The 24,340-nt window shown below is 40.6% G+C and overlaps 2 protein-coding genes and 1 long non-coding RNA gene across 5 annotated transcripts in view; 2 read left to right on the forward strand and 1 right to left on the reverse strand.

The window, feature by feature from the left end:
- LOC146474827 (catalase-like) overlaps positions 1 to 24,340 on the reverse strand; it is a 164,635-nt gene that overhangs the window by 94,402 nt on the left and 45,893 nt on the right. The gene's annotated exons all lie outside the window — the stretch shown is intronic.
- The window catches only part of LOC146474832 (uncharacterized), a 265,330-nt gene that overhangs the window by 11,538 nt on the left and 229,452 nt on the right, over positions 1 to 24,340 (forward strand). The gene's annotated exons all lie outside the window — the stretch shown is intronic.
- LOC146474833 (uncharacterized) lies at positions 1,380 to 24,218 on the forward strand. Of its 2 annotated transcripts, XR_014866074.1 has the most exons (18): positions 1,380 to 2,070; positions 3,752 to 3,946; positions 4,629 to 4,872; positions 5,757 to 5,890; positions 8,205 to 8,460; positions 9,489 to 9,713; positions 11,280 to 11,474; positions 12,601 to 13,028; positions 13,309 to 13,488; positions 14,463 to 14,715; positions 16,357 to 16,490; positions 17,220 to 17,478; positions 18,971 to 19,189; positions 20,364 to 20,540; positions 21,135 to 21,255; positions 21,771 to 21,840; positions 22,570 to 23,245; positions 23,647 to 24,217. XR_014866074.1 is itself a non-coding variant. In XM_085116549.1 (17 exons), exons 1-17 carry the CDS (start codon positions 1,612 to 1,614, stop codon positions 22,669 to 22,671), a joined length of 3,651 nt encoding a protein of 1,216 aa, XP_084972675.1. In that variant the 5' UTR covers positions 1,380 to 1,611; the 3' UTR covers positions 22,672 to 24,218. The 2 variants fall into 2 exon arrangements, 1 of the variants encoding a protein (XP_084972675.1); XM_085116549.1 differs by having other exon boundaries at positions 22,570 to 24,218.

The raw sequence follows: 24,340 nt of genomic DNA on the forward strand, positions 1-24,340 counted from the left end.
AGAAGTTAATGATTAACTAGCGGACATGAGGTAGTGTTCATAACTCGGCTTATACAATTATATACATGCAAGAGAAAATGTCAAAAAAGACTAGAAATCATATACATGGCAGAAGCCCATGACCTACTCCATGGGTTCCCTTACATGATCAGTTGCGTACATCATTCATCGGCCATTTTTATGCTAGAGACATTAAAGTCGTCTGAGACGTTAAAGTCATCTCGAGACGACTTTAACATCTCGTATAAAAACGGTAAATAAGACAGACGCATTTAACGTCTGACGACTTTAACGTCTTTAGTTAAGTGCGTCGTTTAGACGCACTTAACAGACGACTTTAACGTCTCAGACGTTAAATGCGTCTAGTATAAAAACGGGACGCCCTTACTGGGACGCTTTTAGCCCTGACTCGTCCACAGGCGACTGGCACGAGTTAGCGTTTAGTCCTGAAAAAAAAAAAAAAAAAAAAAAAAATCAGACAAAAATTTCTGTTAGGTCGTCTACTTTTATGCGTCCCGATTTTATACCAGACGGCTTTAACGTCTCAGACGTTAAATGCTTCTAGACGACTTTAACGTCTCTAGCATAAAAATGGCCATTGCGGCCGTTTCAGACTGTCTGTCGATAAAGCCTCTCTCGCTTTACGTCGGAATGCGTTGTTGCTGGACTGGCAGCGGTTAGACAGGACTTTCCCATAGTCGTCATTTTATGCGCGCCGAAAAGAGAGACAAACGGCTAGCCGACTGTTAGAGGAATTACTCGGCTCTGGTAAGTTGAAGTGAGTAGCTAAATCGGTGGGTCGAGAGTGAGCGAACAAGCCGAGGTCGAGGGTGAGCTGGGGAATAGGCGGGAGAAAAGAATTGGCTTGGGCAGCAGGCGTAATCGTGGAGGGGAGCGAGAACGAGAAAACTAAGAGAAAAATTAAAGGGGGGACTTTTTGTTGCTCCCCCTCCCCTCCCCGATTACGCCTGCTACGCAGGCTATTAGCTCAAGGGCAAAATGACAACGAAAATCAGTGATCGATGTAGTCTCCTACGCAGCCGTTCTTAGTGTCGTCACGCAGCGCTCCTCTCCACAAACGGCTGCTGCCCAGGCTTATGGCAGGTGTAAGCCGAACCACATTCCTTACCCGATAATTAACCAATCAGGTTCAAGCTTCCATTTTCTGGAAGCTCCTCGCGCCAAGTTTTCAGTTCGGTGTCTCGTCCAATCACAGCCTAGTTTATACTGACAAAGCAAACAAAATGGCGTGTTAAAAAGTGTTGACGGGCCAACGCGTCTAGTCTCCTACGCAGCCGTTCTTAGTGTCGTCACGCGACGCTCCTCCCGTTGGGTGACGACACTAAGAAAGGCTGCGTGGACGTAGGAGACTATGATCGATGTTGTTTTACACAAAAGTTGCCGCTATCTTGGAAAAGCAATTAAACCCGGAGACCTTGGGAACGAAATTGGAACGAGTTTTCGGTCGACTAATGATAAGGAAAGGAACGCCTGGTTATTTTTGCATGTTGAGGATGAACAATGTTGCATGCAACGGAGTGATCTAGGGGATAAACGCTGTCATGGAGGACCAGAACGTACAAAAAGTTCGCTTATTGTTAGTAAGCAGCAATGGGTAGTGGAGTTTCTCGAACTAAGTCATGCAAAGTCGTGCTTCAAAAGTTACCAAGCGCCGACAACTGCGACAAGCTTGCTGCAAACTTACACGATGAACAAAACTCCCTAACAACAGACGCAAAACAAGACGAAAATACAAATTTACAAGAGATGGAGCTCTCTTCAACCGTGCAAAATCAGCCTAATATTAAATCGTTGCTCTCTAATGCAGAGAAGACTGTACAGATCTTAACAACCCATGTATCCGAAGGAACTCTCGCGAACAAAGATGTTGTGTCGTGTTGTGTGGAACTTTTGAAGTTTTCTTGTTCCATGGATGAAAGCGAAGAGCTCAAAACAGCTGCTGTTAACTTTGTATTGAAGATGAATATTCCTGGTTTGATTTTGGAGATTTATAGGGCTTTGATAACAAAGCACCCTGGTGTAGCAAACTTCGATCGAGAGAAAGTTAAAGTAAGTGAATTTTTTTTTAACGTTTCTTTTTCTTAACTTTCCAAAAGTTCCAAACTTCAATTGAAAGTAAAAAGTCAGCAAGAAGAATTTGTGTGATCGGGTGTTTTGAGACTAGGTCAAAGATACAGCTCTACAGGAAGTTATCCTGGAAGAATTTAATTTATTGTCCTCAAGTGATGTGTTGTGTTAAAATTTCTGTTGACTTTTTGTTTTGCTTTGATTGAACTTGATGTAATGCAGTAATTTCACACAAATTATCTGACAAAATATTTGATTTTTTTCTAAATACTGCCAAGAGGAACACATTTTTTTCTATGATCCTGCCCAAACAACCTTTAAATTACTAGTTGAATTGCATAGTCACTTGGATCAAATCTACAATGATTATGATAAACAAGATGCCTATACTGGCATTTACGCGAGATGCTGACACCAGCTATTATGTGGCTAATTCATTTATTCCAACTGTATGCTTCACAGATTGATAAAACTATCCTTGCTAATGAGTCACGAAGATCGCGTTATGTTGTTTCCCTTGTGTTACGCTACTAAGGGTCTCACCGGAAATTTCGGAAATTCCATTATGATAACGTAAGCTTCTCAATGACCTCTTTTAAGTCTCCTACCGTGGTTCAGGATTGTCAAACAAAGCACGATTCCTTCGCCAGAAACTGACTCCAATTTCCACCGTTTTAGATGTCGAGTGCTTCTTAGAAGTCATTTTTTCGATTTTCCGCTTCAAAATGGTGAAATTTGCGTTTGAAAACGGCACACTTGAGTCCACAACATGTTAACAATATGGCGCCACAATTTAATGCAGTTCTAATGGATAAATCAAATGATGCGTTGACGTCACACAGGTAGGGGTATATAAGCGACAAGAATGGATTTCGATTGGCCTGCTTCTGTTGAAGACAATCAGAACAATACTTCCCTAGTAGGAGAGGGGTAAGTTTAATGAATAAATTAATGTGCAGATTTGTAGCTACTACAAAGAAAAAAAAAAGAAATCAACCTGTTTTTAGACACGCTATGCCCCTTCAGGGCATCCCACTTAATAATTATCACAGTATAGTTCTTGGCATTCAAAACTGAATTTTGTGCTGATATATAAAGCTGGGGAAGCCTGAGCTCCAAGCATTCCTGCATTACTTGTGCCAGTTCCCTGGCTAGGCTGGGTTTTCTGTGATTGTGTTTGGGTAGTCCTTTGATGTAAGGACAGCCTTTGATATTTATTATTCAATTTCAAGTTAAAAATGAGATAATGAGATTTTTTGCTTCCATCCAGTCATTTCTACATACTTACTGATACTCCATCACCTCTCTTCTTTGTCCGATCCTGGAACAGCATTGAACATCCCTCTGGGTGAAAAGCAAGCTATCATTTAATGTCACGTCCCAGCCAGGGCTCTGATAAATAACAAAGATCAGCTGAATTGCTCACTTGTTCATTCTGCAACACCGGGCTAATGAGCAAAGTTCTTGACTCCAGAGCAAATGTTTAAGTACCAAGCATGTAAGTAATTAGGCGCGTTTGGTTGCCACAACTTGCAAAATGGTTGACTGCACATGAGTAAGAACTTGTTTTGGTCAACATAAAAAACAGACTTCCGTCATCGCTCAGAGCTAACAATTTAGTTGCCAAAACCTCTCTTTTTATCTCCACTCTTTGATCTTTCAGGATTCTGCTCAAAGTATTGATTCAGAAGCAGTACAGCATGCTCAGGATGTTCTTAATCTGTTGGCTGGTTTCACAGTGAACGTAACAGATTTCCCTCAGCTGGCAGAGAAATGTGGCAGTGTAGGACTTATTCCAGTATTTTTGGAAATGACTGAAGTATTAAAAGATTCCATATCAGACATGATTCCTTTTGAGGTATTTTTGTGATTATAAAGTACATGAATATATCATCCCAGTAAGCTAGTGTTCTGCAACAAATTGAAGTCTGATCAGGGATGAGGGTTGTTTAAAAATCTGGACAATCCCAAATTGCAATTCACAAGGAAGCACCTAGTGGATGATGAGCCACTCTGTGGATGTGCTGCTGAAATGTCCATTTATTTATTTATTTATTTATTTTATCTATGTAATTCCAAAGGAGTGATAATGATATGGGCCTTACTGGAGATACACTGTAGTGTACTTGATACAGTTGTTACATTAATTTATATATTGCCAATCTTTTGAACATTTGTTAAAACTTTACATCAAATTTTGAAAACTGAAAACTAATTTAAGCGCTCAAATGCTGTCTTGTATTTAATATATTTTTTCCTCATGGGGGAGCAGGGATGTCGAAATGGTGAGAGCACTCGCCTCCCACCAATGTGCCTCAGGTTATATTCCTGGACTTGGTGTCATGTGTGGGTTGAGTTTGTTGGTGGTCCTCGTCCTTGCTCCGTGAGGTTTTTCTCCGTGTACTCCACTTTTCCCCTCTCCTCAAAAACCAATGTTTCCAAATTCCAATTTATTCGATCTGGAGGGTGTCCGCAATTAGTTCTCTGCACTAAATACATTGACACGGAAATAAAGTTATTTTATTTATTTTGTTTTTTAGGATCCAGAAACAAAAGTGATAACTAAGTTCACTTCTCGTGGAAGAACTCTGTCAAGGCTTCTTGGAGCATTGGTTAATATGGCCAAACAGGTTTCGAACAGGTTATTCTTCAATGACAGCAAAGGAGTGGAGAAATTACTGCCGTTTCTGAAATCAAAAGTGACTGCATATTATCTCAAGAGTTTATTTTGCTTAGCATATCTCATAGAAGAAAGCAATAATGGAACCATAATGGCTGATGTTGGTAAGAACTCGTTAAATTAAATATTATATTGATATTGCATTGAGGTCAGGTCAATTAGCGTTCCTCCCAACATAATAATTATTGCAAAGTTGATTTCATTTTTCATTTTAATACTGGCAATCTGTAAATATATTCTTATTGTGGTGAATGTAAAATTCAAATTAAAATGTGATCTGGTAGTTAGTAACATTTCAATTTCACTAATGCTTGGCCTTAATTATTGGGTTGGACATTTGAGAATTTGACAGGTTCCTCAATAAATTTTTAACATAAACCAGCTCTCAACAGACTTTAGGGAAACTTTGAGGCAGACAACAAAAAACGCGGTCAATAAGTTGAACACTGACACAAAAATACAGGTACATGTGTATGGTGCAAAAAATTGTCTAAGGAAGACTTATAACATTATTGCAATAAAATTCTCATAAAATAATAAAAAAAAAAAAACTGGAAAAACGATTGTTGTTTAATGCAATTCCAGGGATTTGATTGGCTTAGAGGCCATGGTATAGGAGCCATTATACCATTGTTGAGAAATAGCGACCAATAAATTGTCTTCTGGTTGTTCTTGCAAGGTGAAATCAGCAAGATCTAGCAATGTTTCTTGATTGTTTTTAATGAAACAATTATTCCACCCACTCTTGTTGGATATGAGATGATTATAGCCAACTCGGTGCTATGCACCTTGTTGGCTATCTATCATCTCATATCCAATGCATGCTTGTTATTGGAATAACTGTTAATTAATACAGTATCAGTAGTTCTTATCAGAATTAAGTTCAAGACACCCACCAGGAATCAATCCAAAATCAAAGTCACTTAGGGCCCCTTTCCACATATCTGTTCCTCTTCAGTTGGGCTTAGTATTTCTGTTACACCCTCAGAGCACATAAAGTTTATTATTCAAATGCTGGACAAGGCATCAAAGTCAAGCTCGCGTGCATACCTGGGATTCTCAACAAGTGACATAGCTGGGGGCATTAGTCAACTTTCTGTGAATGCACACAACAGTAAGCAAGTAAGGCTACTTTCAAGTGTTAATGAATACGACCGATTTATGTAATATTTTTATCACTGACACTGACAAAATTTGTACATCTCTGTTTATCAGAAAACAGAAGACTACAGATCTTTGAAACAAAATTCAAAATTAAAAAATTTAAAACATAACATCACGTTTCTTTTACATATGACCACTCATTGGCATTCAAATCCTAGCAGTATGCAGGGTGTTTGACCCATGAACCTAGTTTAATGGCCTTAGCTCTCACGAGTCTCCTGTAGCACAGTGGAAGAGCATCCGAACTAGTAATCAGCTCAGATTACTAGTTTCAGATTCAAATTTAATCTTTTATGCACACTGAATTGCAATGGTGTAGGGATAAAATTAGTACACAATTCAGATAACCCCAAGAATCATTGCATCTGTGGGAGACTTTCTTTAGTGTCTATTCTATACCCGGGGGGGGGGGGGGGAACTCCCATATAAAAGCGACAGGGGTGATCGTTGGAAATTCTGAAAAGAACCCCTTAAAGGTACCAGAATTCTGTTTTGTGGGGGGCATGGTCCTAACAAAGTTTTTACCTCTAAGAGGTACCATTAAATCAGTTGACTGACATTTACTTCCTCTCACATTTTTCAGCTCATTACCCTAAAAGTACCAGCATACCTCTGATGGAAGTCATTTTAGGTGTTAGTTCCCTAAGTAGTCTGAAATATCAGCCGTCTCCTCCCCCTAACCCACAGGGGGCACGGGAGAGAGAGACGTCTGAATTCCGAGCATAATAATGTCGTCCGTTGACCTCACGTACTTTTGCGAATATGGTAGGTAGTTTTTGATTGGTTCTTCCCTAATTGAAATAGATAACCATTTCTTATTGGTCGAACTTGCGAAAACAGATATTCCATTTCGGCGGCGAATATAAAGTGTTGACAGGCCAGACACAACTCGTAAGTTCCTGGTGTGAAAAGTGACTTCTCGTTTAACGACGCCTTTAACGTGGTTTTGCTCTCGCGAGTATATCTCTTAAAGATTTTCCTTTTTGGTATGAGATAAGTGGGAGGCTCTTTCAATATTTCTCGAGCCGGGTGGTAAGTTGTGAAGATGGGAAGAATTTTGTTTCGCACTTTCTCGTTTTGTTGTAAAGCCGACTTCCGTTCAGTGAATTTAATCTCAGTGGTTATTTTTTTCAGTGAGATTGTGTTGATAGCCTCTTGCCTGAAGGCGCGTTTTGAAGTTGGTGGTATTGCAAAAGAATAATTTCACTGAGTAGTTGGTTCTCTGAAGTCTCAGCGATTCTACAATCATGCGGGAATCCTTGACATTCGCACGCACTTTAAACCTACAGAGACCCTTCCAGTTCACATTTTTCTTCCTGCCTCCCACCGGGGTCAGAACTAAGGACTAATAAAAAATGAAGCCCTGAGACTTCTTCGAAACACCTTCTCTGCAAAATCATTCTATTACAACATCATCCACTTCAAAACGCACTTTTGGGCTAGAGGCTACCCTTACAATCTCATTGAAAAAATAACCTCTGATTTTCGCTGAACGTAAGTCAGGTTTACAACAAAACGATAAAGTGCGCAAAAAATTTCTTTCTTTTGTCACAACTTAACACCCGGCGTTGCCTAACCTCAAAACCATCTTGAGGAGCAAAAGAAATATTCTGAAGGACCTACTCTTATTTCATACAAAAAAAAAAACAGTCCAAAAAAGCAAAACCATAACGAGAAATCACATTTCATACCACCCGTACCACGTTAATATGAGTCGTGTCTGGCCATAGCGTGTCAACACTTAATTTACTAATAACATTTATCGGAACATTTTTCAATTCATCTTCGGTGGAAAATGAAGTGCGATCCCGTTCATACATTCTTGATGCTTCGTCTTCAAATTTTACGGCTTGCGAAACGCACACAACCTCCTACATTATGCATGCTGCAATGCTTCCATGCGCTTCCATGACTCGTGGCCGCCATTTGGTTTCAAAGGTTTTTATTTATGCAAAATTGCATAAATTACTGTGTGACGTCAACGGACGACATTATAACGCTCGGAATTCAGACGTCTCTCTCCCGTGCCCCCTGTGGGTTAGGGGGAGGAGACGGCTGACATTTCAGACTATTCCCTAAGATGTCTAAGGTGTACCAAACCACGAATTTTAACCCCTTAAAGGTACGACGATCACCCTCGTCACTTTTATATGGGAGTCCCCCCCCCCTTAGATTCTATTCGTAAAAAGTAACATTTGAGTCCTCTCTATCGAAAATTCTTAGATCCGCCCAGGCTTTGTCATAGTTAAATGTCTGTCGACATTCGTTTCAGATCGGTTTAAATGGAGGAATTGCTGTCATTGTGAACATGTTAAAGTCATCCCAACAAGATGACGAAAGGCTTGCTGGAACAGAGGCCTTGTGGATGTTATCATTTGATGCTACCAACAGGGAGCTTATCAAAGCCATCTCTTCAGCCATGGAGACGCTACAGAGTCTGAAATTGAATCCAAATAAGGACATCATGAAAGCGTCTTGTGGTGTCCTGTGGGAAATTGAAAGGAATAGAGATTCTATAACAAGTTCAGGTAGAGAATTATACATGAAACGTGATTCACATTTCAGTTAGCCTGCAGAACAGGCGGTTTTTTTTATTTGCGTTATTCAGACGAGCTGAGGCAAGTGCGAGGCGAGCGCGGAGCGCGAGTCACGCGCAACGAGAGGGGCGCCCCTCCCGTCACGCGTGACTTGCGCTTGCCTCCGCGCGCCTGAATAACGCAAAAAATAACTCCTTTTCTGCAGGCTACACTTCAGCACCTGCATGTCACAGTTGTCTCCATACTTTTCGTTTATAGCCATCTTCGTCCATCTAATAAATCTACACGATTCAAAACAATTTTAAAATGCGTTCATTACAAGATTTTTGGATTGAAATTATTTGCTTTGTATTCCAGTTACTGTATTGAAACTACACTGCACCATTCCAGCAGAAGTTTAAAAGCTCGTATTAGGGTTAATGTCAAAAGAAGTGTTACTATGTTTCGGGGCGGTGATGCACAGTTCTGCAACGAAATTTGGTGATGACTGACTGAGATGATCGTTACTGGGTAGTAAACTAACATGATTTAGATAATATAAATGCTACTTTGTACAGCGTTACAGTAAAACTGAACCAAGTGCAACACAACACAAAGCAGAGCACAGCACAGCACAGCACAGCACATAGAGCAAAAAGGCATAACAAGAAGTTTGGTTTTTGTGGAGGGAGGGAAACCGGAGAACCCTGAGAAAAACCCTCGGAGCAGGGACGAGAACCAACAGCAAACTCAACCTGGCATCGAGTCCAGGAATCGAACCTTGTCCAGACTGGTGGGAGGCGACTCGAGTGCTCTCACCACTGCGCTATCCCTGCTCCCCAAACTACGCCATCCCAGCTCCCTCCACCTTTGTTAGTGCACACTAAAAGAACTTGAAAAAACTGAGTACACATCACTGCACAGTAAGACGAAACAAAACACAACATATATAAACACAGCATAGCAAAACAAAACACTTGAACATTTCATATATCGACTAAAGTACAATTTACAGTTTCTTTGATTTGTTATTTAATTAGCTCCCACCAAAAGTCAGCACATAATGATCAGCTATCAATGGGACTCGCAGGCCACAGTGCTGCAGGTGAGGGATAGACTGAAGTCAGCTGGATTTGCAGTGTGGATTGATGTTGAGGCGATGAAAGGCTCTACCCTAGAAAGCATGGCCTCTGCGGTAGAAAACTGTACTGTGTTTGTGATGGCTGTATCACGGAAGTATTTAGAGAGCCCAAACTGTCGGGCAGGTAAGGAATAGCAGAGACTAAGGGTGTGTTCAATTGATCCTATTCCGGGGTAGGAATACACACAATGATGACGAGAAATCCGTCATAAGAGGTTTTAGGAGTTGCCGGAGAACAAAATCGCTCTTGAATTATCATTTGTCAGCGAAAGTTTGCAGAAACGTCTTCTCAAATTTAATTAAATTTTATTCAGGTATTCCGCTTTTTCTTCAGTCCGGAATACGATCAATCAAACACGACCTAAAAGAAGTTAAAGCCAGAGAATGCATTCACCATACATGATATAAAGTTAATTTAGATTAGCGACAGGAAGCTGCTACTATCCAGAACGGAATAATTTTGTTATATTTCATTAATTCAGCTATATGTGCATTTTATATTCACGGCGTGTACCTTTTTTAGGAATCGTTATTTTTAACTGAGGGACTGGTTTTGAAACCTTGCTATGACATCAATGGTGCTGCAATTTATGTTGGAAGGGCCGCGACCGTGCACAATCCTTTGTTTTAACATTCACATTACAGTTTGAATATCTTAACAGGAACGTTTCTATTGGTCAGTTGCTCCAGCACATTTCAAAATCTATTGTGGTCTGTGCACGTTCAAGGCCAAAAATCAGTAACAAAAACATGTAACAAAGACGTTTTTCAGGCTTCATAACCATTGTCTTTTATTAAGTTTGTTTTTAATGAGAATACAAATCTATGTAAAGTGCAAAACTGCGGATGATAAACCGTTCGAATCTATTTGTTACCTCCTTATTACTATTGCAACTGAAGATGATTTCGAATAAACCGACAAATATTGTGCACCTTACACAGAATCGTGTTTCTTTTTTCCAAAAATAACGTAATATAATTTCTTCTACTTTCTCGGAGTTTTGGCAACATTCTTATTTGTGTAAGATATCACCAAAAGCTCTGGACAGCAGGGAAGTCACAGAAAGTTTTAGATATAAAACGACTATTTTCAATTTCACAGACATATTTCGGCAGAAACTGCTGCTTTATTCAGTGGAAATTTACAGAAGATGTCAATTTGAATACAAATAACTAGAAAATGCTAACGAATAAGTAAACAAATAATAGAAAAAAGCATGCAGACCTAATCCGTAAGGCAGACGTTTCTGTCCAAACGTGTCTGCGAAATTGAAAACAAGTTGATTTATATAAAAAAAACTTATTCTCATTTGTGTTTTAAATTATATTTTTATTCCAATCGGAGACAATGGAATTATTACATTTTAAACACTGCCCACAATAGTCTGGCTATTTGTGGCAAATTAAAAGCCAGGCCCCAGCTGTTCAAAGAGCGGATAACTTTATCCACTGGATAAGTCGCTATCCAGCAGAGCAAATATACTTCAACCAATGCTTTTGGTAAGTTTTCCACACAATCCCATACTTAAATTTGACATATGCTTCAACTCTATTCACAAATTAGAGGACTATAAGGGAAATCTTGCACAGTCACATTTTATCTGTCGGATAGCGAACTATCCAGTGGATAAAATTATCCGCCCTTTGAACAACTAGGTTCAGTAAGTGTTCATTTTTTTACATTACACAGAAGCGGAGTATGCTTATCAACTGCGTAAACAAATCATCCCACTGATGATGGAGCCTCGCTTTCAACCCCACAGCTGGCTGGGCATTATAATGGGCACCAAGCTCTGGATGGACTTCAGAGAAGCGCGGAATATAGAGACCGGGACTAGTCAGCTTATAAGGGAACTGGGTATGAGAGGAAAACCCCAAGCTAGAGGTAATCTAGAGCTAGGGATTTTGGGAGCACGTAAATACGAGGCGGATAGGTAGGATACCGATTCGCTCTCTAAACTGATGTGTCTTTGGTGTGAGGGATAAATTTGAAAGATTTCTCATAGCAAAGATCATAAGTCTGCAACGTGAACTGCAAATCAGTGACCACTTTTCATGAAACCAAATGAAATAAAAATCAATAAATCCCATTTCTTTAACGACGTTGTCACAAGTTATGATTGGCAGTCGATGTTCACGGGAGTTTGCGAATTTCTAAACATGCCTTTGCACTTTACGAAGTAAAACATTGGCAATTGAGAATTTTGGAAATTCTTGGAAATTTAACTTTCAGACGAAGACAAGCAGGGATAAACATAATGGCAGACGATAGCAATTTGTGGGAGAAAGCGCGACAATTTTTCAGACATATCAGTGCAGCTTTTATGTTTTCGGGTACAGACACTACATTCTTCCCCCCCCCCCCCCCCACCTTCTCCCGCTTCCCCCTTTTTTTGTTCTACTAAGTTATTCAATTATTTCACGAAGAGGGGCCGCATATGTGCGTGACCTTATAGGGTTTTCACAGTTAGCTAATTGGTAGGTTGCGTCCCAAGAGATGGACAAGAATAATAGTTTTATTTCGTGAACAAAGCCAGAGTCTTGAGAAAACTCAATTGTTGTATATTCCTGTCTTCTGGAACAAATTAAAGTTATTCATTGAATTTTCGTACAAATCCCTGTATCTGTTACGGTTCACTTTGTCAAAATGTCACCCAATATCGACTCACAATTGATGCAAATTTTGTGATGCTTTTAAAATGAAACGCAAGTTCTAATATGTCGTGTTGAACTTAACGTGGTAGAAAATCGGTCGTGTTTCGTTTTACAATGATAAAATGGAAGATGCAAAGGAAACCAGAGCAACCACAGAGTGAGTTACATTGCTGCAGTTTTGTGGCATTCATTTTACAAATGCTAAAGAACAGCAAATATATTCCGTAGTCGTTATTTGTGGGTTTAACGTAATGGACAACTTTTCAGACATTTTGATTTACACTAAGTAAATATAGTAGTCAACTCAGCTCGAGTCACGGCAAAGTAAGTTACCCTTTCTGTTCCATTGCTAACAGGAGATGCCAACCAAAGCAAATCAAAGGAGGTTGACTTAAAAAGCACGTTGCTTTCATACAAGAAAAAGCACCGAAGCGTGTACGTCTACCTCTCGGAATGTGAGAAGCTCATCAGGAGCCTGCGGTCGTTTTTAACTTCTGGTCAGCTGGCTACTGAAGGAGCGTTTTGGAAGGCGGATGCTTTGGTGGGAGTTTACACCAAGATCTCGGATCAACCGAGCAGAACTTTAGTGGTGAACTTCTTGGTTGATGTGAACGTTCCTGAATTTGTGACCGAAATCGTGAGAACTCTTCATGGAAGCCACCCCGATGCTTTCTCGCCAGGAAAACAGGGAAATAATGCAAGTGCGAGTGGAGATGAAATAACTGAAATAATGAAGAAAAAAGCAGCAACTACAAGAACGGAGGATAGAAAACCAGCCGCTGGGGTATGATTAGACTGCAAACAGTAGGGTTTTTTTTCCTTCATATTTTTCTCTTAAATCAATCGAAAGGCGCGAATCGCCGAAAGCGTCGATCCTCGCGCGCGCGAGCCTCATAAGCGTGTCTCTCCCCAGGCTTACTCTCCGTTTATATACGAACCAGTAATCGGCACCAGTAATCGGAAGGTCTAAGGTTCGACTCCTGATAGGAGCACTCGGAATTTCTTTTTCCGAGTTTGCCTGTGTCATTACTAAATAATACATCATTCTCATGTCTTTCTTGTAGGTGGATTCAGCCGCAAAGTGGGCCTTAGAGGTGATGCTGTCAATCTCAATAGCCATTTTAAATTTTACCGATCTCCATGATGCATTTTGTGAGGCTTGTGGGAATGCAGGTTTGGTAAAGGAATGCTTGGAACTCCTTGAAAACCTAAAGGCTTGTACACCCGAGTTTAACGACAATCAGGTATGAAATAACAAAGTAAGGATAACGACCAAATATACACCGCAGCATTGTATGTAGGAAGGTTACAGCTCCTGCGTATTCCTAATCCATTGCTCAAGTTTGGAATTGTTGCACGCAAGGATTACTGGGGCAGACACTCAGTGGAATTTGTACCTTGCGTGCATTGCTTCGTGTAATGCCGCACCGCGTGTCCTGGCTTTTCTTTCGACTATCGACGGATGCGCTGTATATAACCTACTTCAAGTCTTGTCTTATCACAGATTTCCTGAGTGTTACCATTCCTGTCTTTTTACTCGACTCGTAAGAACAATATAATACGATATAGTACAAAAGATGACGAAGGTCGCGGAACGGTCAATAGCCGTCAACGAGCAATAGCAATTTTTGAAAATAAGCCGGCAAAAGACCCACGGCGGGGACAAACGAGCTGGTCAAATGCCCCACGGTAAAGTTAAAAAGGCGTGGATTTCTTTTGTATATTCTAATGAAAGCTTTTTCACGCCAAACTAAGTCTCGGATACATTCAATTTGTCAGTATTGTGGCAGCGACCGTTCGTTCTATGGATCAACCATTTCACTGATGTTCTCTCCAGACGTGAAACGAAGCGACAGTGTTGTGAGGTGAAAATCACGAAGCTGTCAAATGCCCGGGTGTGGACTAAAGCCGGCAACCTGGTTCTCAGAGTCTTCGGCCTCTTCTCGTCCCCTCGAGCGTCCCCGGCTTCATGGGACGAGAAGAGGAGAGACCCTGAGCTAAATTCCCGCTATTACGGACGCTATTAAGGACACTAACTCGCGGTCCCGAGGGTGTCCGTAATAAAGGTAGTTGACTGTATTAGATTATGGTTTTTAGCAGGGCCCCACTGGATATCAGCTAGTTGCGGAATGGACCACTTAGCCTTAATGAAATTTTTACCTTGTCGAACATCTTCATGAAGGTCGCCATATGGTTTATTCAATTTATTTTATTGCAGAATCTTCCCAAAGGACCCGAAGACAAGGATGTTAAATTCTCTGTAAAAGGCAGCTTGACGTTTGAGGTGCTAGGAGTGCTTCACAATCTTTCCAAACGTATAAACAACAAGAAGTATTTCGACAGCAGTGGTGCAGTGGAGACTCTTCTGAGGTTCTTCCGAACACAGTTTCCTGTTTACAGAATGACTGCACTCCTCTGTTTGGCCTACCTAGTGGATGAGAAAAACAACCATCTGATTATGGCGAGCGAAGGTACGGTAACGAATCTTTGGTCTTTTCAACAGAGATGATAAGATAATTTGGCAACCGTAAAGAGATTACTGCAGTGTAGTTTGGGATGGCTTGTCTCAACAGCTGAGTGGGTAACTACAAAAACTACAAAATCGCGCTGCCAGAGTAATTGCTAAATCAAGTTATAATATGAACTCTAGCTATCTTCTCAACTCTCTCAGCTGGGACAACTTATCCGTTAGAAGAACGAAGCAAAATTAATGTACAAATGCGTTAATAAGCTCGCCCCAAATTATCTTTGTAACATGTTCACTCCGAGAACTTTGTTCGTTGATCTTCGTGACGCAAGTCAAAAATTGTACTTGCCGAAACCGAGAACTGACTACCTGAAGTGTAGTTTCAGTTATAGCGGAGCTTCTCTTTGGAACGATCTTCCTGAGGATAACCGCACTAAAACATCTCTACGCAACTTCAAGAGAAAAATTGATAAATGGCTCTCCGTATCGGACTCCCACACCGTAAATATGTAAACCAGTAAATAGAAAATTATACTTAAAATGAATTTCTTCATTTTCTATTGTTATACTGATATTTTTACCGTGTTTAAATAAAGATTTCGTTCATTCATTCATTCATTAGAGTTCTGGCATCTCGAGCGTTAGCTCTTAGTCAGAACGACACCAGCTCTGACGAAGGGCTAGCTATCGCTTGAAACGTCAGCAGTCGAATCTCTTTACGGTGGCAAAATTATTTTCTTAACTCCGTTGATAAAACAAAACGTTCGTTTTCATGCTGACGTCAAATGCGCTCTCTTCTCCCGTTACATCGCTCTGAAATAGTAAGAGACATCGCCGACAGCTCACATAGACAATTTGTGATCGAATTTCAAGTCCACTAAACAGTCGCTCACAAAATGGCATCGAAATCCCCTGTGTAGCCTATACCAGTCCCCTTAAAAAACGACTTGCGTGAGAAGCTATCCCCTGTCTACATGACTCCTTTCTTTATTACTTTAATTTTTCATTTATTGTCTGTTATATAAGAGAAATTATCAACAACGCGCCCTGGATCTCAGTGTACCTTCGGCGAGGCGGTTAATTTCTGAAGAAACTGTGAATCCTCCGAAGGAACTTTGACCTGGTTTAAGTTCCTAGCAAAATTAGAGACATTGTATCGGAAGCATTATATTCGTGCATTTTCCCTCGTCAAAGTGCCCTGGAACTTTGTTTTGGGGAGAAATTGGACGCAAATTTAAGTCCCAGAAGCGACGGTGCTTCTTACTCGATCAATCGATAAAACATGTGGGCAAACGCGCGTTCCCGCATTTATCTGACGTTGTCTCGTTCGCGGGAGTCTTTATGCACCTATCAGATGTGCACTTCTCCTGCCCCTTTACAACGCTTTAAAGTCGCCATTAAATTGTTCAGAAATCATCATTATATCGCATCAAATATCACGGTTAGTTGACACAAGCGATTTGAAATCTTACTCGCTAACACTGAATTATACATGCAGCTTCCCAGCGAGGAGTGCAGGGTACAGAGACTTGTTTTATTCGCGTTTTCTGAAGGTTTTAATACTCTTTCCCCCTTGCCACTGTACCAGCACTCCTGCCGCGTAAATTTTGTACCATGTTTACCAACACGTCCAAAACACTTTCAGAGCCAATCAAAGACATTCTGAAGCTACTGGAAAAAGCCAGCCACTCCGCTGACCGGCGCAGTCTTGGATTCTCTGCGGCCGAAATAGCTTATGGCTTGAGTCACGTGGCTACAAACGACGGGAACAAGAAAATGGTATGAAACACTTGTATGTGTAAGACGGACTTAACCCAGAACAAATGTTCATCTAGAACCATTACAATATAACTGTAAACGCTAGATTTTACTTCGCCTTTCAATAACTTGCCGAGTCGGAAATTCAAGATTCAACCAACCGTGCAGTGAACCTCTAACAAAACAAGAACGTTTGTCTCAACCGGGTCAAAGGTCATGTTCGTGCGTTGTGATTGGCCGGGATTTCGATCCACTTTGTTGGTTTCTTTATTTTTTGTGGTCAGCCGGTTGTCGCCGTAATTATGATTGACAGCAGTAAAACACGCAAATCGTTAGCTGGGGTTGAAGTCGAGAGTTCGTATGTTTTTGAGAGGCACAGTAAACTGGTTGGGCGAGCACAGTTTGTCACAAGAGTGGGTTTTACCTTTGTTGCTCATTGCATGCGGACATTTGAGAATGTCTTTTGCAAATGCAGTGGGAACAAAAGCCATTCCGGTTTTGAAGTTTGTGGTAGATAATCTTGCGGTCAAGGGGAGATTTTTCACGACTTAGGAAGAAGTGTTTTTTCGCCGTTTGGTGTTTGGTGTTCGTAGCGATGGCATAAGTTTACGCACAATGTTCGACAGTTGGTCTTGCTTTAGATCTCGATTTGAAAAAAGAGTCGAAGAGCATCTTGCAAATCGACTGTTGACTTAAGAACCTTCTCTGCGTCGCAACCTGTTTGTAATTAAATAAATGTTTTATAACTAGATCGGTCAACTTGGGGGCATTCCACTTTTAGTTTCCATGTTAAAAAACCCAGAGAATCAACTGGACGAGAGACTAGCTGCAGTGAAAGCGTTGTACATGCTGTCGTTTGATGAGGCGAACAAAGCAATGATAAAAAGTGACCAGGATACAATGGCGCTGCTGCAGAATCTGCAGAAGTCAGAAAACAAGGAAATACAACAGGCGGCATCAGGAGTGATCTGGGAAATTGAGGGAAAGAAAGGACACGCTACTAGCTCAGGTGAGTCTGCCTGTATAAAATCACTTTATTTAAGTGTCACTGTATTTAGCACAGAGCAGTAATTGGGGACACTCTCCAGATTGATTGATTGATTGATTGTTTATTTACCCATACTTTAAAATCATTTACAATGTGAAATGTGACAAAATAAGATAACTATTCGGGAGGGAAACTGAAGAAACCCTTGCGGACTTTTACAAGGCAGTCCCCCTATTACAACGCATAACTTTAAAATTAATTAATAGGTATCGGTACATTGCTTGTTAATGGTATTGTACGAATTGAAATTGGAAATGTTGGTTCTTGAGGAGAGGGGAAAACCGGAGAACCCGAAGAAAAACTTCTCGGAGCAAGGACGAGAACCAACAACAAACTCGACCCACATATGACGCCGAGTCCGGGAATCGAGTATAGTTTTGTACCCTGAAGAAGGCAGCATTGTCGAAACGTCGGTTTAAACTCTCTTAACAGCGCAATATTACAATCTTTATTCCACATTGGTGGAAGGCGAGTGCTCTCACCACTGCGCCATCCCTGCTCCCCTATACTACTTTACTTTTGTTGTTTTGTGTCATTTAATTTAGTAGATGCTGAGTTTAGGAGCTAATCGATTTTAGGTATTAAGAAAGGTCTTGGATAAGAGCATTCCGACCTGCTTAGTTTTTCGTCGCTACTTTCAACTCACATTGTAATGGCGCCAAAGTAGCGGAAATGTTGTTTTCACAAAAATAATAATGGTAAGACTAGAGTAACATTGTGAAAGGGGTGTGATGTTATGTTTGACAGATGTATTTCTTAAATCAGTGACACAGGCATTCTTTTTCCGGGTTAAAGAATATCGTTCGTTCACCGGAGACTTTGAAATAAAGGAGTTCTTTCTTTGGGGGTTTAGCTGTATTTTACTGTCGGTGGTGCCGTATATTAATCAGTGGACAAACCCCAAGCTTTTGGCCATTCAGATGAAAGCTACTGAATATTACTTTCTTCTAATGCTCTTTGATTGTTAATTGCCGAAAGTGGAGTTGTAGGAATCTGAGAAAATAAATTCCGCGGATTTCTAAAATTCGACTTTCAACTCAACAACAACAACAACAACAACAACAACAACAACAACAACAACAACAACAACAACAACAACAACAACAACAACACTTTATTAAAACAGACAGTTACAAGCTGGTCATATACCTACCCGCAAATAGCTAAAGCTAGTCGAGGCGGGTAGGTATGTCTATACTAAACTAAATACAAATAAATTTGGTGTTTACGAATTGACAGCCACACTAAAATAAAAGTTAAATAAGTAGTAAACAAACAAGCGAATATAGAAAACAAAAAGGATTCGCAAGCTGATAGTGAAAGGATTGTTACAAATTTACAAGCTTTTCATTATTTCGAGAATTGAAGAAGGTGTAAGGTAAGCATTTTCTTTTTTTTAAATGTTCTTTCCTGATGAGATTAGAAAAGATTTCAGTAGATTTGTTTTTGTTAGATTCTGAGGAGCACGTGATGATAAGTTACCAATGGGACACACAAGAAACGATGCTGCAAGTAAAAGCAGAGCTGGAGACTCAGGGATTCAGCGTCTGGATGGATATAGAGCAGATGGAAGGATCCATCTTAGAAACAATGGCACGAGCTGTGGAGAAATCGTGTGTTCTTCTGTTAGCAGTTTCACGGAAATATCAGAATAGTCCCAACTGTAGATCGGGTGCGTTTATGCTGTACCATTCATCTTTTGTGCTATAGCGGATAGTTTAAGTAATATTTAAAAAACAAGGTGTGTTTTATCGGGTTTTAAACCAAGAGGCGCAGCCGAGTGGTGTTAGACCCCATAAAACACGTGCTCAAGATTTTTGAACGGCTTCAAAAACATTCCTGGAAAAGCGTGTGCCAATAGAGTTCATAACAATTATGCTTTTGTGAACGTTGGAAGTTAGCATACGAGAAAAGCACCGCATAATAATGAGGAGTGTTTTATCAGCTGTTAAAACACCGCATACTAATAAGGAGGAGGTTTATCGATATAAAGTCGCTACACGTGATGTATTATCGACCATTTGATAGGTCAATGGGCTTATGAAGCATTAATAAGTTTTTGAATCTTCAGGGAGTCATTCGTTTGTTCTTGAATCAGAGGTAACAAGTCTTTACGTTCATTTGATGGATCAGAGAATTAATTCTGCAGTGTATGTTAAAGTGCTAAAATGAATCCATGAATTTCCTAGTGAGCGTTAGCCCTAGTAAGGAAAAGGGAGATCGCACGAGGCGAAGGAAAAACTCCCATTTCCTCGCTAGGGCTAACGCGGCTGGACATAATGCAAAAGATTTTTAAATTTTGCACAAAAATGGAAAGCAAATAGAAAACGTAGGTTTCACGTCTTATCGACCTGGTCCGTCCAAACGTGTGTAACTAACGTGCGAGGATATTAGCTACTCTTGGGGAAGGCGGCGTGACCTAGTGTGACTGGTGGTTAGGGCGCCGGACTTGCAATCCGGAGGCCCCGGGTTCAAGTCCCGCTCTGACCACTTGGATTTGTTTCACGGTAGCTCCGTTTTCAAATCCACGACCACGCTTTGTAAACAGCCAACTGGTTTGCCTACCACCAGTTTCGATTTTTAACAGATGTTATGTTCAGTTTGTATATTTATTTCACTGATTTATTGTGTCCCCAATTAGTCCAAGTGCTACAGCGCTGAATACTTTGACACTTGAACAAAGTCATTTATTTATTGCATTTTTATTTAACCCTGATCCTCACTTTACTACGCTTTTGCTGTGGAGGTGTAACGTTACCAATACATCCTGAAATTCAGTTAAAAAAAGGCTGCCAAACATTTAACAGTGCTTTGCGTACTGAGAATGCGGCTCATATTGTTTTCAGAAGCGGAGTATGCTTACCAGAGAAGAAAGCGAATGATTCCGTTGATGATGGAACCTGGTTACAGTCCTGACGGCTGGCTTGGGATCATTCTGGGCTCTAAACTTTGGATGGACTTCAGGCGTGAACCAAATGTGGGCATACAACAGCTCATGAAAGAAATATCGAAGGCAAAAGCCGGTGTGTACTAGAGTATTTCTTTTTCGCCCTCACATTATTCCTGGAATTTCGAAATTCAGCCCGGGAACAAACAGTATCATGTATCTGCAAGTAGGCTAACAATGCAGTGCCCCCAAAGACCGTGATGCACCATATCCCAGTAGACCTGCACTCTTCAAAAGCTCTTTTTTCACTGGACCCTGATAACCTGCGGCTGCATTGTTTTTTTGGGCTGGGAGCATTGTTCTGTTGCTCGTTCTTTTGTCCTCTCGACCAACCATGTAAGACGTTGCAAACGGTGCAGGTCCCCCCCCCCCCCCCCCCTATATCCATGTACCAAGTCGTGACTTTTCGTCACAAAATACGCAATAGAACCACAACACTGTAGGCTTTGGTAAAGAACAATTACACCTAAGACTTGACCATAGAACCACTCAATGGAATTGGTACATCGAGTACACCCCAAATGAAGGAGGAAGGTGGTCCTTCGATCTCCTTTCTAAAAAATTCTTGGGTTTCCTAGTCGTTCAACCGCATGTCATTTCGTTTTATGACTTGTCTTACATTTTTGTAAGAAAACGCCACTGTAATGTGTCCTTTTTGATTTGTTTTCAGTGACTTTCCAAACCCAATCAGTGCTGTCAAGCCCGCCGCCAAAGCCAGCGTCAAACGAAAAAGTTTTACAATGGCGGAAAGAAGACGTCGCAAAATGGCTAAACGATATTGGATTTGAAGTGTAGGTGACCTGAGGTTCACTTTTTGTTCTTTGTTTGGCCGTGTGTAAGTGTTATGTATGATTCCAGTGTATATAGATGTCCTGGGGTTAACTGTTTCCCCTATATCCTGCCCTACCTGTGGACATGTATGTGTCCTGTGGAGGTTACGGCACCATTTTATCGTTGTGCAGACACAGGAGTGCAGCTATTTCCCTGTTGTCGATTTCGCTACTGGGACAACGGCGTGATGAAGTTGATGGGAAAGGTCCCTGATGGCATGCAAAACTGTCCTTTCCCCCTATAAAATTAACGAAAGGATTCGAGAACTGCCGAAAGCGTGCATTTACGTGCGCGAGAGCGTGCATGCGTCTGTTTCCAGTGTCACTGTCCCTTGGACAGCGAGAGTCTTCGGAGTCTGGACATTGTAGGTCTTTTACAAAAAATCGGCAAGGTTTATTGCCACAAGGTAGTGTGAAAAGGCCTCATGAGCGGTACAAAAATTCCTAAGAGTTAATTTTTATTCCATTTCTCTTAGTGGTGATAACGAGGTTAGAGGCAAGCTGGACGGTCCTCTACTGCACATGCTCAATGAGTTACGAAAAGAGGTTAGTGGTTTGGCTTGCGGTCGTTCTCTCTCCCCTCCCTTTGGAATGGATTTGTCTTGGACGATATTGAGTGAAGAATAAAAGACACAATACAATGAAAGAAGGGATACACAAACAAGCAAAAAGGCCTGTGTAAAATCGTTCTTTACGTTTTATAAAAGCCATATAAAACCAGCACACTAGCTTCTGTTGGACTAAGGCAGCAACTCAGATATATGCTCTCAAACAGTTGATATGTGCTGCAATTATGTTGTGAGTGGATGAGAACTTAAATTTGTGGTCTCGTTTCAGTAGACTAACAACTCCCGTGCGTTTTCCTTTACTTTAGTAGAGTATGAATATACTTGAATTTTTATTCAGTCGACAAGAGTTTCAACGCTCGTTCTTGTCTGACGTGCGGCACTGACACTCTTTTCTTGCGCGCTCAGAGTTCAGTTTAATCTTTTTATAAGACTTCAAACTGTCAGGTTTTTACGCTCACAGAGTTTTCCAAACTCTTGTTAACTATCGTTCTCGGGCTAAACAGTCTTCCGAGAAATGATTTCTCACTCAAGACGTCTTTTCATAGTATTTCAAAAGAGGCAAAGGAATCCAAGGAGCAAATCATGTTGCGTTGCTGTCATAGAGTTTAATAAAAAAACGAAAATCTAGTACTTTCCTTTACCCTTGATCAGCCGAAAACATATCGCCTTCATGACGTCTTTATTTCCCTCTGTTTCGTGTTTCTAGAGCCCGGAATTCTTCTACAATTCCATCAAAACAGACCTAGGTTTGCCGACTGTGCTTGAAGTTCTGCAATTCACCAAAGACCTGAAGGAATTGTTGAGTTGAAACAGCTCGCGGCCCAGATGCTGCTGTGATACGCTCGCTCGCCATGTTACCAAGAAACTCCTGATCCAAGCAGCGAAAACAAGAGAAGCAATAAACTGAGGGAGTCATTGGACGCTCGTTTTCGACCACAGTGGCTTCGCTAAATGAAGCCACACCACAAATAGATAACAACAGGAACTGTTACAAATATGTAACTTGGCTGGCAATTCATCCCCTTCGTATATTTATTGGTAATAATCAAAGATAAGGGAGTACGTTCGATGATCTCGATCCCAGGCTCTTTGCCAAGTTGGTAATGATGTCATCCGCCCCTGCAAAATTTGCGGGGGATGCCAGATACGCGTCGTGGTTCGTGAAACCGCTTGTTGTCACAATCTTCGCAGCTGGCCCCTGGGGCCTTTCTAAGAAAGCGACAACTGTATACTCTACTACTCCTCCCTAACGACAGATTTTGTCAAGCACCCAGATTTTAGGTGCCACGTGACCAAGGACAACCAGGGTCCTATCTCGAGGGAGGAAGAGAGAGGGCCCTAGGAACGAGGTTGATTTTAAATAAGTACAAAGATATGAATACGTATATTAATAAGATCGACTTTTGTTTTTAAATTAATCAGAAAAACTAACGAAGAGAGATTTCGACGTTTTGATTACATCCTGTCATCATTATCAAGAAAATGAAGAAAATTTACATGAGGAAGTGGACAAAACTAAACTGAAAACAGCAGTCTATTGTTCTAAGCCAGTGAATCATCAAGTGACCTCACACAAAGGAAAACCAAAGTCAAGTGAATAATTTAGCACGTATTGAGTCTGATTGGATGATTTACTGGCTTAGAACAATAGACCATTGTTTTCGGTTTGGTTTTTTTTTTTTTACTTATGTAAATTTTCCTCATTTTCTTGATAGTGATGACAGGATGTCATCGAAACGTCGAAATCTCTCTGCGTTGGCTTTTCTGATTAAGATATGAACAGTGTTGTTTTCGGTTATTAAAACTGGTTAAACTGGTTAAAGTTCTGTTCTTTCTTCCAAGCGACACAAGTGTCCGAACCTTATTAATTAAAAACTTTGTGGTCTGCTCTACGTTATACTATAATTTACATTTTAATGTGTGCAATAACCTGAAAATTGTCTTGCTGTTGTATAAATGTAGTGTACTTGACTCGTTAGAATATAACTTACACTGAGAAAATTCATCCTCGCTCCTTTTCCGCTTCTCAAAAAAAGCGACCAATTCGTATTCGCAATAACAACTGATACATTTTTTATATAAGTATGCATCTAAAACAACTTAAATAAATGTTAATCAGTGGCAAAGGTATATTGGTTTGAACTAACGATCGGTACCGGATTAGGAGATAAATGTTACATTTCTGGAAATGCCAATTGACTACACGTAATTACAAGAGTAAGATCAAATGAAAGTAAATTTTTTCCAATAAACTTGACCTCTTCTCCACAACAACCTGGGAATTCCTGAGAGATTGACAGTAGCGGTAGGCACGCTTTTAATTACACAACGTGATTAAAATCTTTTTTCATCTCAGAAATCTGCCCGCCCCCCCCCCCCTTTTTTTTCTTAATTTTGATATATTGAATTTGAACAATTGAAATTGTATAGATATTACATGCCTAGAATATAAAAAACCTTATCCTGAGGATATTGAT

This window comes from Pavona decussata, unplaced genomic scaffold (assembly GCF_977016875.1).
Source record: "Pavona decussata unplaced genomic scaffold, jaPavDecu1.1 SCAFFOLD_87, whole genome shotgun sequence".
NCBI classification, from domain to species: domain Eukaryota; kingdom Metazoa; phylum Cnidaria; class Anthozoa; order Scleractinia; family Agariciidae; genus Pavona; species Pavona decussata.